The sequence below is a fragment of the Gobius niger genome, assembly GCF_951799975.1.
Source record: "Gobius niger genome assembly, chromosome: 24".
NCBI classification, from domain to species: domain Eukaryota; kingdom Metazoa; phylum Chordata; class Actinopteri; order Gobiiformes; family Gobiidae; genus Gobius; species Gobius niger.
In genome coordinates this window covers 1853750-1869874 of record NC_136875.1, presented here as the reverse complement: position 1 = coordinate 1869874, position 16125 = coordinate 1853750, and the positions used below count along the sequence as shown (strand labels likewise).

General features: G+C 44.0%; 1 protein-coding gene across 1 annotated transcript in view; it reads right to left on the bottom strand.

Annotated features, from left to right (window-relative positions):
* The window catches only part of LOC306982520 (limbin-like), a 39205-nt gene that overhangs the window by 809 nt on the left and 22271 nt on the right, over positions 1–16125 (bottom strand). The window contains exons 15-22 of the mRNA XM_079582481.1: positions 15812–16077; positions 12101–12275; positions 11015–11137; positions 8414–8626; positions 6892–7073; positions 6527–6614; positions 6304–6449; positions 3904–4005 (exon numbers count right to left, since the gene is read on the bottom strand). Coding sequence (XP_079438607.1) covers positions 3904–4005; positions 6304–6449; positions 6527–6614; positions 6892–7073; positions 8414–8626; positions 11015–11137; positions 12101–12275; positions 15812–16077 — 1295 coding nt within the window. The remainder of the gene's footprint in view (positions 1–3903; positions 4006–6303; positions 6450–6526; positions 6615–6891; positions 7074–8413; positions 8627–11014; positions 11138–12100; positions 12276–15811; positions 16078–16125) is intronic.

The following is a 16125-nucleotide window of genomic DNA, read 5'->3' as shown; positions in this document are numbered from 1 at the left end:
GTGGGCCGCTGTTCCATCAGTGAAGAAGAGACCCACTGATGATCAGCTGGTCTCATTCTTTGGGTTCATAGTGTTGCTGAACCTAGGCCTCATCAAAACTTACTCACATCCAAGGACACTTTTTTGGCCGGGCAGTTTATTTTTTTACTGAGGGAGGAATTCAAACCTGAAGAAATAAGATTCAGCACACACTACACGACTTTTCATAAAATGGTGGGTCCACACTACACGACTGGATTCAGTGCGATTTTGGAACGTCTGGGGGTTCACACTTAACGACTGAGAATCGTAAGAGCGACACACGATTCTGACAAACAGCTGATGTTTTATAACACAGCGCGTCTGTCGTCTCTACGGCTTCAAAACTGACCCCAAATCAGCAAAGACAGGCCTGTGTTTGTGAGCGCGGGATAACCTGTGTGTCCCGATTGGTCAACGGTGTCAACAATGTCACAACACCGCAGCGCTAGGCTAATGCTACTACGAAGCTTCAACTGGGCTGTAGTTCTGTCAAATGGGATACAAGTTGGCGACAGGAAGAAGCGGGACGTATTTCAGTGGATTTAATAAGAAAAGGAGACGGGCGTCGACCTCAGGATGGAGGAGACGGAGGAGAAAGCGGGGAGGCTAGCCGGCGTTAGCGGCGAGGTGAAGCTAAACAGTTCGTCTCCAAACTCAGTAAGAGCCCCGCTAAACTCTGTTCGTGGTTGAAATGTAGCTGGAAAAGGTGGTTGTGGTGAACTTTTGGTGATATAAAGTTGTGCTGTTTCGTGTGTGTGGGGCTGTGGCCATGAAATGAGTCGTTTGTGCCGCTGGTTTAACAGAGAAGTGGAAAAAGGAGGCGCGGCGGTGTTTTTCTGTCTTTATATCACTCTGTCATTCACATTTGTGTCGGTAAAATCACCCACGTTTCTCCCGTGCGTCCAAAATCAGGCTTAAAATCAAACATGTTTGATTTCCTACGACTGGAGTCTAGTCGCGTCTTTCTACCGCCCACACTACACGATTCCAACGTCAGTCCAGTCGTGACCCCCCCACAGTACACCACCCCCCCACACTACACGACCCGACTCCGTGTGACCGCCTTCAACTAGACGCGACTCGATTAGACTGAGAAATCGGGCATAAAAGTGGTGTAGTGTGTGCTGACCTTTAGAGAAAATGTCCCTCATTTTTCAGCATTGTGTAGAAAAACGGTGCATGTGTAGCTGTACTTGTGATGTACACTAGAGGGCGTGGCATTTACCATGTGGTTTACCACTCAGCTCCGGCCGCCACACGAGCCGCTCTGCCTGAATGTCAAACGGGATCGCATCACGTGACTGCGCGTTCACAGGACGAGAAACGGCACCTGATGCTTTGTTTTGGGTTAGTGCTAGATCGTCTGCTCCGGAGGGACAGTCTGCTGTGAAAACGTGAGATATCATGACACAAATTAAGGTTAGGGCCAGGGAAATGGTTAACCTCTTAAGTCCCGCCTGAACCGAGAGGATCTTTTTCCTCACGTCATCGGATTTTTTTCCCAACATTTTTTTGTTGGGTATTCAACTAATTTTTGTAACTTTTTGGTCAGTTTTTATCACATTTTTGTATTTTTTTTGTCACATTTTGTCACATTTTTGTCATTTTTTCGTCAATTTTTTCGTCAATTTTTAATCAATTATTTGTCACATTTTTGTCATTTTTTCGTAAATTTTTTGTTACATTTTTGTCACTTTTTTTGTCACATTTTCGTCATTTTTTGTCACATTTTGTCACATTTTTGTCACTTTTTTATCAATTTTTTGTCATTTTTGGGTCACATTTTCGTAAATTTTTTCGTAAATTTTTAATCAATTTTTGTCACATTTTTGTCATTTTTTTGTCACATTTTTGTATTTTTTTCGTCAATTTTTAATCAATTTTTTGTCATTTTTTTTGTCACATTTTGTCACATTTTTGTCATTTTTTCGTCCATTTTTTCGTCAATTTTTAATCAATTTTTTGTCACATTTTTGTCATTTTTTCGTCAATTTTTTGTTACATTTTTGTCACTTTTATTGTCACATTTTCGTCATTTTTTCGTCACATTTTTGTCATTTTTTCGGCAATTTTTAATCAATTTTTTGTCACATTTTTGTCACTTTTTTATCAAATTTTTGTCATTTTTGGGTCACATTTTCGTCAATTTTTAATCAATTTTTTGTCACATTTTTGTCATTTTTTTAAGGGGTTAACCTTAAGGATTAGGATTATTTGTATTTTTAGACAAACCAACTCATAGATCTATACAAAATCACAGCAGACCGTCCCTCCGGAGCATACGATCTAGCACTAACCTTTGTTTTGCTAACACCGCCGAGGAACCTTTGAAATCACTCATGGACTTCTCAGGAAACGAGGAGCAGACACTTTCTCGACACTTTACTTTTACCACGTCAAGGACAGCTCTTTCTGTCAAACAAAACGAGGTCTAGAACTAAAGTGGAGCAGCCTTTACCTGACGCTATGAAACTGCTCTCCTCAGGTCAGTAAGACGCTGTATCCTTGTTATTTCAGCCTTTCTTCTTCTGCTGACACGTTGATACGTTTACCCATAAAACTGGACATTCAACAAAACATCGGCTACTTTGTGTTGCATTTATGGATAAAATGTGTAAGACAACAATGTAAGGAAAAAGTGAATAAGTGCAATTTCTAACCCGACCCACCTGCACCCCATGTTTGCTGTATGGTTGAGGAACCCAACAAGAAGAGTACAGTATTAAAATCATTCAAGGAACATTTTGAATTGATAAAAATGTGCGATTAATTTGTGGTTAATTGCGAGTTAACTATGACATTCATGAGATTAATTGCGATTAAATATTCTAAGAGTTGGACAGCACTAATTACTTTTTATAATGAAACTGACTAAAACTTGACCAAAAGCATTTTCCTCCAACAGACTAAAAGGTCTGCCAAAAACAACACTGGTTAGGACATTCTCAATTACACAATAGTAGAAGTTTAAAAGCATCTTAGTAATTTGAGTCAATTCTCAGAGCTTGTGTAAATAGAAGAGGCGCTTCTTTCCCCAAATACATCTGTGGCGAAAGAGTGACTAATATTTAAACTGGTTACTGTATTGGTTAGTGTCTCAGATGAAAGTGATTCTGTTAAAAAACAAACAAGTCTGTATTTAAACAGCTCTCTAAAAATAGATGTGTGTTGTAGTAGTTAAATGTAGAGGATACATTTCTCATTATTTGCATTTTCTTCTACTTCAGGGGCGGACTGGGACTGAAAAACAGCCCTGGACTCTGACCAGCCTGGCCCAAATTAGCGTAATTGTGACACTTCCACAAATACATGTTTTAACCTCTTACCCCCCCGGGGCCTTAACATTAACGAGTGCATTTTCCCCAGTTCGGCTTTTTATTATTATTTTTTTGATCGGTATCATCAGCAAAAAGAACTGGAAAGGTGGTCGTAGAAACAGAAGCAAAATCATTCATATAAATAATAAATAATAATGGTCCCAAAATTGAGCCTTGTGGCACACCATACTCCACGGAATTCCTTTTAGATTCATGTTTTTTTATACTGGGCTTTACCCAAATCTAAAAGCTTCTCGACTGGAGATCAACAATGTAACGCCTCATTTGAAAGCTAAGACCTACAAAAGTGATGGAAACTTTTCGTCACGTCGCCACATTTTTGTCATATTTTTGTTGCTTTTTGAGCTATTTTTTCTATCATTTTTTGTTGTGTTTTTCTCATGTTTTTGTTAACTTTTCATCCCCTTTTTCTCGCTATTTTGATGCTTTTCTTCTTAGCTTTTAGATTTGGGTAAAGCTTGGTTGAGGCGGGACCGGTGGCCCTTCTGTGCTCTTCCAGAATGGACATGTGGCCGGTCCTGTTCTAGTTTAAACGTCTCCTCACCCGTCGGTTTGCTCAGTGCAGGTCAGAGCGGCGCCGGCAGCTTCACGGATCACGTCCTCTCTCAGTTTCACGGCCAGACCGTCGTTCCGTGTGGAGGACGATCTGGAAAACACAGGAGTCACTGCAGCAGGACTGAATGTTTGCGGAGTCTGTCTCTGAGCCAGGTCAACATGTTTACTGAAAACGAGCTGTGGCTGAAGTACAGGCTCATTCTGAAACTACACTGCTGTTACACCTGAAGCTCTTAGGGGGCGCTAGATAGTGAGTGTGAGCTGGAAAGTAGCATATGCCTGTTTCACCTGGTTTACATTTGAAAAAATTTGTGCTTGGTTTTAGGAACCCCCAGTAGCAGCTATTTATGTTGATAATTTATGATATTAGAGCTATTTTTATATTTATTTCTAGCTTCCATAATTAGGCCCGAGCGGCCTGCCGTCGCAAGGGCCTATTGTAATCGCAATCACAGCGCAGTGCGCGCAGCGCACTGAACCTAAGTGCGCGGAGCGCACAAAAACAGCGCGAAGCGCTGTCCCCATGACAACCGTAAACTCACCATGTAAAACAGTGACAGCCCACACCGAAGGTGTGGGGCCTTTATACTTATTATTGCATTAAAATGAATGGGGGTATATAGTGTGAATGGGGGTATATAGTGGATGACGAGCGCGAAGCGCTCGTCATCCACCCAGGACCCCCACGGATGCGTGCGGATCGTTGAAAGCTTTCCAAAAATGTATAATATAATATCGTCGCGAAAGCGACGATATTGTTTTTGTAAAAAATATTATTATTTTTCTTTCTTTCTTCTTCTGCTCTTTGAGCAGGAATTTGACCCCCTGAACATAGTCGAAAACTCACCAAACTTTGCCCAAAATTCAGGTCCGGTGAAAAATTAATTTAAATGTGTGTTTTATATCGGGGGGAAAAAAAATGGCGCGACAGCGCCACCTACAAAAATCAAAATACATTGCGCCAATGGGGGAGGGGCCGAAGTAAAGTTTGTCGTAGAGCGACGAGATTCGGTACAGATATTCGTCATGTGACGACAAAAAAAAATATTATTGTGGCCACGCCCCCTGACAAACCGGAAGTCCGCCATTTTGACAGGAAGTCTGGAGAATGCTGAGTCAGCGTTTTCGCTGACGTCGCATTTTAACGAACTCCTCCTAGGGCGTTTCACCAAATGAGCTCAAAATCGCTCCAGTTCATCTCAAGATGTGGGGCATCAAAAGTTATTCCAATTTTGTGCCTATGTTTTACGGTTTGTTTGCGGCGAAGCCGCAATCTTTCCGAAGTATTTTGCGATTCATCAAAAACTAAAAATCGCTCCCATTCGCACAAACAAACTCCGATTAAAAATCGGAAATATACATTTTGTTGACCTTTCACCCCTGGACACAACAAATGTGAAAAAGTGACATTGGGCGCGATAGCGCCCCCTCCAGGTGCAGAATAAAAAATGCATTATGGGAAAAAATTTAGTTTGTCGGAAATGGATGAAATTCGGTATAAAAATAGTTGATGGCGTCCCGATCCAAAAAGCCAATGAGACCCATATCGTATTTTGTACGGTGTTGCCATGGTGACGCCCGGGGGCCCCCCATGTTATCCAATGGGGCTGACACATAAATCTCACATTATACAAAATTACAGCACGTTAGCGCCCTCTGTTAGGAGCTTGTGGACAGTGGTCATGGAAATACGGCCCGTTAGGGCCGCCTGATGCTAATTATGAAATTAAAAAGATTATGGGTGCGCTAGCGCCCTCTGCAGGCTGGAGCCATTATTCACATGGAGAGGCTAAAAATGTAGTTTTGATGTTTACTGACAAAGATTAATGGCACATCGGGGCAATAAAATGCAGTGTGGCGCCCTTGGGTGGGTTATGGCGCGGCAATAGAGGCGCTAAAGAAGGCACGGCCCGCGAGGGCCGTTCGATGCCGCTTGCGGCTTTAATTGCTTTTACTTCTGTTTTGAAATAGTTCTTATATTTTTAGGCTCCCCCAGTGTTTCTCTTAGGGGCGCTCTGGCCAACAAAAACTGAGGGCAGAAAGTGCGTGGAAGTTTTAAACTTTGCCAGGTACAGAGAAGGCATGTTAGCATCATTAAATAATAATCAGTACAATGGCCATATTTTGCATTCCCTTGACACAATATTTTCGAGGACAAAATATGTTTTCCCAGTACCTTTGACTTAAAAAAAAGAAAAAGAAAAGAAAAAACACTACATTTCCATGACTAGAATAAAAGAATGTCCTTTTCCAGCTTTTCCAGGTAATGCGGGATCCCTGATGATACATAAAGACATAAAGTCTCTAGAACACTGTAATCTAAGATCAAGCGCCCCCTTTCTGTAGTCGACCAGTGAGGGTTGATCATATATTTTGAGACAGTTCTCACCCTGAGCTCTGTTTGGGACAGAGAGCCTCAGTCACAGACAGGAGCTCGCTCTCTGGGAGTGATGGCAGCAGCAGACGGAGCGTCTCCCTCAGAACGTTAGGAGGAACCTCACTGAGCTTCACCAACTCACACACGAACTGCAGCTCCTGAAACAAACACAGACCCATATGAGACATGCGCCCTGTGAGCTGGAAGTGACGTGTAACATGGAACGGTTGTGAACCTGGTGAAGGAGCTGCTGCAGTCTCCTCATCTCCAGCCGTTCCTTTAGCTCCTGTGTGGCTTGAGTGTGGGTGATCCACCGCTCACCGCTGAAACACAGAAGGCAGATGATTCACTTTCAGTCTGACCTCGGAAATACATGGAAACTAAAGTGCAAATGACACCAGCACGGCAAAATCTATCATTTTTATTTGTATATCAACACATTAATTGAGGTCGCTAAGTAGGAAATGTTGCAGAAGGTTGAAGATCCGATGAAGCTTGTAACAGATTCCACCACAACTGGCAAACATGTCCTCTTTGTGAACATCAGCCGCTCTCCTCATCCTGATTTCTCATTACTGTTGTTTAAAAACCCGCACTGACCTGTGAGCCATGGCACACAGCAGCTGCTCTCGCTTGTGCAGCGCCTCCTGGAGGACAGACTCCATCCTGCAGTCGGGCTGTAGCTGGAACAGTCCCCTCTCACAGTCAGAGACACTGCTCTGAGAAGAGTCCAGGATAGAAGACAGGTCCCTGTGGAACTGCTCCTCTGCCGCTGCCAAGCCCTGGAGACGACCAGTGTGGGTTAGACCAGTGTCAGACCAGTGTGGGTTAGTCCAATGTCAGACCAGTGTGGGTTAGGCAAGGAAAGGCAACTTTATTTATAGCGCGTTTTTCGTACACAATGCAACTCAATGCACCTTACAAAAGATATTACAATCAGGTTAAAGGAATAGGCCACCGTTTTTACACACTGAGATATGTTCTTACCTTAGCTTTGACGAGTTCTTTAGGACCTGTCTGATCTTCCCCCGTGCCTTCAGTCACGTAAACACAGCGCAGACGGCGTTAGCATTTAGCCTCTCCTCCTCTCCTCTATAGCTCCAAAACAGGTCAAGATAGAAGCTACCAAGCTCTTCCACGTTTTCCCTATTTAAATATGGTTACGTGAAGTGTTCCACTACAAAGTATAATAATACCAGGAGTAGTTTGGCATCCGCGCAGTAAAGTGAAGATTACTGCGCGGATTTCGAACTACTCCTGGTGTTATTACGCCTTACAATATAGTTCCCCCTTTTATCCGCTCAGAAAATCCACATTGTTTAATTTTGTGTAATTATACTTTGTAGTGGAACACTTCACGTAACCATATTTAAATAGGGAAAACGTGGAAGAGCTTGGTAGCTTCTATCTTGACCTGTTTTGGAGCTATAGAGGAGAGAGGGAGAGGCTAAATGCTAACGCCGTCTGCGCTGTGTTTACGTGACTGAAGGCACGGGTGAAGATCAGACAGGTCCTAAAGAACTCGTCAAAGCTAAGGTAAGAACATATCTCAGTATGGAAAAACGGTGGCCTATTCCTTTAAAGAGTGGAATGAAAACCTAATTTGGAGAGAATTTCCCAAAGGTTTTGTCTACACATGCATATCCCTGCTGACCTTTCATGGCTGGTGTCTTGCACGCTTCCACGCTGTTTTGGGGATGTCCAATCCAGACCATTTTTCATGATATATGTAGCATCACAGCATATTCTACGTTATAGCTATGGACACAGGCTATGACTCGTTTGAAAGGTGAGACTCGGGTCTCTCACTAAGTGAAAAACATTTCATTCTACGTGCCTCAGTTCCTGAGAAATCCTAAGCTAAAAAGCTTGTTTTGATCAAATATACAGTATGTTAGGAAAGTTAGGAATGACTTTGGACCACAACTAACATCTTAATTGTGTGGCTTCCTCTTTCATTGTTTGCTACATTTAAAAAAATCAGGCATAGGGCCTTTAAGGACAAAACGTGGCACAAATCTCTAAACTGACACTATAGAAAAAAGGACCTTTTCATCTGCAGCGTCTCGTCTAACTTCTAACACAGATGATTTTTCAGGTGTAAATGTGAAGCTCGTGATACCTCGGCGTGCGCACGGACGACGTCTGCCATGTCGTCCCTCTGTGCGAGCTCTGGGATCAGGAGGCTCTGCAGAGACACCAGGGCTGTCCACGTCTGCAGCGCTCTACTCCGCCTCTGCACCTTCTCCAGCTGACCTGAGATCAGCCGCGAGGAGAGGACACAGGCCTGAGCGTGCAGAGAGGTCTGTCTGTCCAACTGCATCTGCTCCCACACCTGAGGAGGCCAGGAAGGATTCAGACTATTGATCTACTACAGAGAACAGAACTTTGTTAGAGATAAAGTCATGCGCCGACTGATAAATACAATAAAAGTTTCAAAAGCAGGCACCGTAAAGAAATCTTCTATCTTTAGATCCAAGTTTTGATCATGTTGGTCCAGGGACAGCATTAAAGGAAGGGACTTGGTTGTTTCAGCCCAAATAAATAATCCATTGATCCATTTTGAGTTATTTCATGACTCTTTGATAACTGTGACTGACCGTATGTCATATTCGGTAGTAAATAATGCTTTTGTAGTTTTTCAAATGGTATTTCAGTTGCATATTTTAAACTTTAGTAAGCCAGATGTGAAAGGTTTCTCACACTGAAGACCAGGCAGACGTAATCCAGTCAAGTCCATTGATTAAACCAAACAAAAATGAACATTAGTCTCTTTGAACAGGAAGAAAGTCTGCTCCCACACCTGAACTCAAATAAAACTTCCTGATGACATCACAGGTGTCCAAAAAGAGGGAGTGTCTCTTGGATTTGATCAAGCTTTCTGACCTGTTTTAATCCAGTTTTTGCCATTATGAATGTATTTACTTTTCACTTTGTTAAAGTTGATCATTTAACATTTTAGTATTTGTCTTTTAAACGTTTAAAAGATTTTAACCTTAGCTTTTAATACATACTTTTTTATATATATTTCACTGTAATGGCTCTCACAGAGAATTTGTTCAGATTTTTACTCAGACATTAAAACTAAGATGTCAAGGTCAAAACAACACAAATCTCTAAACTGACAAAAGTAAAACAACTGTGTTTTCACCTGTCATACATTCACAAAACCATAATAAAATGTAAGGACACAAAGCTTTTCAAAGGTTATTCCAGTTTTACAGAAGGCACAGACCTAAACTGGATTTTCCTCTTTCAAACACTTCAAATTATTCTATTCGATTCTATTCTATTGATATCAAATATAACATTTCCTACTTTAAAACAGTTATGCTGTACTTTTTAGCACATAACCAATATTTACTGAACATCAGGCAGTGATACAGTGAGTGCTAACACTGAGCCCTGGGAGTGACCGGTATGGAGAAAACAAAGCTAATACGGCTAAAACAACACAATGTTTCAAAGAAATGAGCTGATCCTGACTGAGATACGAGACTGAGAGGTTATAAACATTCTGCCGGTGGATCAATGAAAATGTTGTCCTTACCAAAGAGCGTCACCTCTATAAATTCAGACGTTTGCAGCACATTTTTGCATATTACTGATGGTTTGTAAAACTATCACCACATCCTTATCGAGAATGTCTCCAAAAAGACTGAGATCTTCATTTTGGTCAACATCGGCCAGCCCTAGTGTGACCAGATGAACATGTGTCAGTACCTGGTCCCTGAGGCCGCTCTCCCGCACCATCAGCCTCAGTGACCAGATGAACATGTGTCAGTACCTGGTCCCTGAGGCCGCTCTCCCGCACCATCAGCCTCTCCAACAGTGACCAGATGAACATGTGTCGGTACCTGGTCCCTGAGGCCGCTCTCCCGCACCATCAGCCTCAGTGACCAGATGAACATGTGTCAGTACCTGGTCCCTGAGGCCGCTCTCCCGCACCATCAGCCTCTCCAACAGTGACCAGATGAACATGTGTCGGTACCTGGTCCCTGAGGCCGCTCTCCCGCACCATCAGCCTCAGTGACCAGATGAACATGTGTCAGTACCTGGTCCCTGAGGCCGCTCTCCCGCACCATCAGCCTCAGTGACCAGATGAACATGTGTCAGTACCTGGTCCCTGAGGCCGCTCTCCCGCACCATCAGCCTCAGTGACCAGATGAACATGTGTCAGTCAGTACCTGGTCCCTGAGGCCGCTCTCCCGCACCATCAGCCTCAGTGACCAGATGAACATGTGTCAGTACCTGGTCCCTGAGGCCGCTCTCCCGCACCATCAGCCTCTCCAACAGTGACCAGATGAACATGTGTCAGTACCTGGTCCCTGAGGCCGCTCTCCCGCACCATCAGCCTCAGTGACCAGATGAACATGTGTCAGTACCTGGTCCCTGAGGCCGCTCTCCTGCACCATCAGCCTCAGTGACCAGATGAACATGTGTCAGTACCTGGTCCCTGAGGCCGCTCTCCTGCACCATCAGCCTCTCCAACAGTGACCAGATGAACATGTGTCGGTACCTGGTCCCTGAGGCCGCTCTCCCGCACCATCAGCCTCTCCAACAGTGACCAGATGAACATGTGTCAGTACCTGGTCCCTGAGGCCGCTCTCCCGCACCATCAGCCTCAGTGACCAGATGAACATGTGTCAGTACCTGGTCCCTGAGGCCGCTCTCCCGCACCATCAGCCTCTCCAACAGTGACCAGATGAACATGTGTCAGTACCTGGTCCCTGAGGCCGCTCTCCCGCACCATCAGCCTCTCCAACAGTGACACTCGCTCCTGTAGACTCTTCTGGAAGCGCTGCAGCTCAGAAACTGGTTTCTTCCCTTTGGCGACGCCTCCAGTCTGTGCAATGCAAGAGATCTCTGATCATTCAGGATATTTCATTTCCTAAATGTGTAAACATTCAATCAAACAAGGGAAAGGGGGAATTTTGATATTTAAAACTAAATTGGACTCAACAGGCTTGTGTAAATTCAGAGTTGCACCTGAATTTGTTTTGGACCAGAGTTGTTGTGTTTTTGACATAGAAAAATAGACCCTGCATAAACTCGTCCCTATGAAGGATTGTGATGCCACAGATATGTTTGCAAAGTAAGAATGAGTTTGGACAATTAACATTTATTTTAGTGGCTCCCGCTTTCAACGTTTGTGATAAAGATTTTAATAAATCAGGTAAAGGCCTTTAATCTAATCTAAATTATGATCTGAGAAGCAGAAGTCATAATTTGTAATGTCAATGTAATATTTTTGACGACTAAAACTAAATTTAAAGTTTTTCATGAGACTAAAACTATAACTAAAATGTCCAGATATTGTCTTCGACTAAAAATAGGACTAAGTAAAAATGAAAAGAGACTAAAATCATCCAAACTTCCACTGAGTCTGAAAGATCATTTAAATTCACGGCCAAAGGAACAGCTCTGAGCTTTGTTCATAAAGCAGAGGAACAAGATTATAATAAATATTATAAATGAGACGTAAATTTGTTTTAAAGGTGCACTATACAACGTTTTAAGTGAAAAAAATACATCTTAATATTTGTGCATATTTGACATATTGATTCTGGAGCATCATAGAGGCCACTGTGAGGGAAAGCAAAGGTGCCATTCTGCATCCATAACGCCACAGAGTCACTAAAAAGTCAAATATGCACAAATATTAAGATTAATGTTATTTAATTTTTTTTTTTTCAAAAGTTGCCTAGGGCACCTTTAAAGTGGACATTTTGACATTTTCATCCAAAGACTGAGACTCAAACTAAATCAAAATATGCTGTCAAAATGAAGCCTGCTGAGAAGCCTTTACCACGAGCGCCTCCTGCTCGCTGCTCCATTCCTCCAGAGCGCAGTACAGTTTGGCTCTGTGCACAGCAGGGGGCAGCACCAGGCAGCGGTCCATCACACAGAAGCATTTATGAAACTCCAGCTTCATCTGCAGCAGGTCGGCGTCAGACAGGGCCAGCTGACAGGAGCACAGGCGTCTGCGACAGGAGAGAGGTCAAAGTGACACCCGTTACAAGAGCATACACTGAGGAAGTCACTCCAGGAAAATGGAACAATCATCACATTCAAAAATACAGTATTGTATTACTGAACATAATGCTCCAGATTTCCTCCGAGGCGACGCCAGGCCAGCTCAGAGACATGTCCCTCTAGCGCAGGGGTGTCCAAACTTTTTTCACCGAGGGCCGTATATAGACATGTATAAAGCATGGAGGGCCACAGATCAGTGGTCAATGCATTCAAACGTTCAACTGCGTGTGTTTAAGAGAGGTTTAAACCATTCCACACACTTTTATTTAGGCTTAGAACCATAATGCCAGCTCAGTCCCACAATAAATGTAAATGTTTGAGGTTTTAAAGCAGTACTAAGTAACGTGTTTACCTTAACAAATCCTTCCCGTAGTCCCTGTGGGGGTAATACAAGTGTTTATGGGATGATTGGAGGGTCTTTCATCGCCCCCTGGTGTCTCTGACCAGAAAACCATGTTTGCAACTTGGCTGCCACCGGTCCGGAGAAAGCAATACACACTAATGGAATCACGAAGAAGAAGCTAACATGCTAACGGGCAAAGCTAACTGCGTGCTAACGTCACTTTAAACAGTATTTACAGCCAAGTTTGAGTGAAAAAAAATATTTCCATTGTATAACTGGATGCACAGTAACCCTCTCTCCCTTCACCTTTCCTGTCAGCGTAGGATTTACTTTCCAAGACAATTAATAAGTAAAAAAAATCGTAACTTGCTATGACACCTGCAGTTGCGCTTATGGCCTCTAGGGGGAAGAGTTACTTAGTACTGCTTTAATTGCGTGGAAATATTAAAATTGGAGTAAAATGACCATCTCTGGCAATGTGTGGCAATAAAACAAGAAGGCTGTGGGCCACCAAAAATTGGTATGAGGGCCGCATTTGGCCCTCGGGCCGCACTTTGGACACCCCTGCTCTAGTGTGTCCTGGTTCTGGGCCTCCTACCAATGGAAGCAGATGCCCTAGCCACCTCCTTTCCTCCTGGCTCCTTTCGACATGAAGGAGCAGCTACTCTGCTCATTCATAAGGAAACTCATTTCGGCCGCTTGTATCCACAGTCTAGTCCTTTCAGTCATTACAGGTCTCATGACCATAGGGGAGGGTGGGAACGTAGATCGATCGGTAAATCGAGAACTCAGCTTCCACAGTCATCACTGCTGACGCCGCACCGATCCGTCTGTCCATCTCACGCTCCATCCGTCCCTCACTCGTGAACAAGACCCCGAGATACTTGAACTCCTCCACTTGAGGCAAAGACTCCCCACCGACCTGAAGTGGGGAAGCACCTTTTTTCTGATGGAGAACCATGGCCTCGGATTTGGAGGTGCTGGTCCTCATCCCAGCCGCTTCAGACTCGGCTGCAAAACGCCCCAAATAATGCCCAAATACTATATTTTATTGTCAAAAAGGCATATTTAATTTTAATTTCAGGCAAACCTGCAACTAACTAAGCTTTAGACCAGGGGTGCCCAAACTTTTTGTCTCCAAGGGCCAAAATGAAAAAGTGGCTCTGAGTCGCGGGCCAAACACAGCGATGTCAAGCACGAAAAACACATATAACTGCAAATTATAAAGTTACTTTATTTAATTTTTTCGATAGCGTACATTTGCATTTGTTTCTATCCATGTAAATAACATGCTATATTAAAACAAATGGTAACTATGGCAAAAGCCTAATTTTAGTAGAAAAAAAATCAATCATTGTAACAATATAGTACAAAAAAAAAAAAAAATATGTATCTACAGCACCTACAGTAACTTTACCTCATTTGTTAACTGAAAGAAAATGCCACACTAGATTATTTTGAAAGTGTAAGTTTAGCATCAATTCTTTTTTATCAGTCAGTTTTTAACATGTACTGATGTTGACGTCAACAACCTTTGCAATAAAAAATTGAAAAACTGTGAAAGTTGATGCTCTGTAATTGATAAATACCAAGACACCACAACAGTGTTTCCTTAAAGTGCAACTAAACGGGCGTGGCAGAGCCTTTCCCCACCCACAAACTAAAGTCAAAAATTGCTGAGAAAGGGGTGGTCTCGGAGGCTTTGGGGGAGACGAGGGGGGTGAGTGTGTGGGCGGGGTCTGCTCTGTCGACAGTCTCAGACCACGCCCCTAAATCTGACAGGACTGACAGACGGCTGTTACCGCTGTCACCACTGTGCGCAAGGTTCATTTTTTCGTAGGAGAGTTGGTGCATCTCATGACTTGTGATTGCTTGATGTAGCAACTAGTGATGCGGGTCAGGGTTTTTTTCAACCCGCCCTGTCCCGCACCCGCTCCTATTAAATATTAGGCGTTACAAATATGATCCGTATATGAACGGCACCGGCGTGTCATCGCGCTCTCTCTCTCTCTCTCCGAAGAGCGCTGGGCAAGAGGGAGAGAGGAAGAGAGCAGAGGTCGGCCTAACGCAAAGTCACACACAGTCGCACATACGGTGGAAAACAGGAGACATGAGCTCCACAAAAGCGTTCTCTGGATCACAAGCTGCAAAACGCTGCTTGTTTTATGAAAATCCGACGTATATTTACGCCAAAAACCTGCTGTAAAGACGACGGTGGAACCCGCAACCCGCGCATCACTAGTAGCAACTATCCTACGAAAAAAAAAAAAAATCGCCTCTAGACTACTCGCTCGCTGTTAGTGACTGCGAACAGAGAGAGAGCATCGCACAGTAGCTTTTCTAAGGGATTTATTCCTCTACACCACCTCAGCCGAAGTGTGAGCATCGCAGGGGCGCCATCTACTGGTTTGACTCATGAGCTCAGGCGGTTTGTGCGCGAAGCGTGTCCTGGTTGCTACGTGACGGAGGTGGAGGCGTGTGTGGGCGGGGCCACAGAGGCAGAACCACGGGCAGAACTGATGACGTTTTGTGGACGCCGTGGACACACTCTCCTCCAACCGCAAAATATCAAATGTAGTTGCTGCGTGAAACCAGTAGAGGCGCTAACCCTGCGGTTTTAGACACTAAAGTGAGATTTTGAACAAGTTTGCCCCAAATGTCAACATATTGACTGGGACATGTAGCTAACTCTATTCAACAGCCATTTAGACCGTTTATCAGCAAAAAAAACTGGATTTGGTGTTTAGTTACTCTTTAACTTTGTGAAAGGAGTGAAACAGCGCCCCCAATTTGACGCTGGTGGTCAAAAAGTGTACTGCATCCATATTTACCTTTGAGAATGAATGGGAAGAGAGTTTTAACCACACACAGCCAAAAGTAGGTCACTCTCTGGCGGGCCAACAGAATTGTTTCGGTGGGCCAAATCTGGCCCGCTGGCCCCACTTTGGGCACCCCAGCTCTAGACCATGAGCTTGGTATTTTTTTTATTAACTTAAAAAGTAAAGATTTTAAAGTTATTTAACAATTTCCCAATAAATTTAGATTTAATCCAATCTCCAGCGGAAACCCTGTGGCTATAACCCCCTGCATAGACACTGGGGATGGGACGCGTTTTGTAGAAGGATATATTTGGACATGAACCTGAAGAAGGCCCTGCACTTGTCCCTGGTGTCCCGCTGCTCCCTCAGCTCCCTCTGCAGCGCCCCCTGCAGCTGCTCTCTGGTGGTGCCCATCTGAGCCTCCTGTTGAAGTGTGTCGGGCTGAGCTGGGTCCTGCGTCGGCACAGCACGGCCCGTCTGCAGCAGGTGGCGCTCTCCTGGGGGAACCGCGGCCTGGAGGGACTGAGCCACGGACGGCTGGATGGCTCTGAGCTCTGCTGCTGCGCCCTCCAGCAAACGGGTCGTCAGCTGAAAGCAGGAGATTAAAAACGGCATCAGTCACTGGAATAAAAGTCA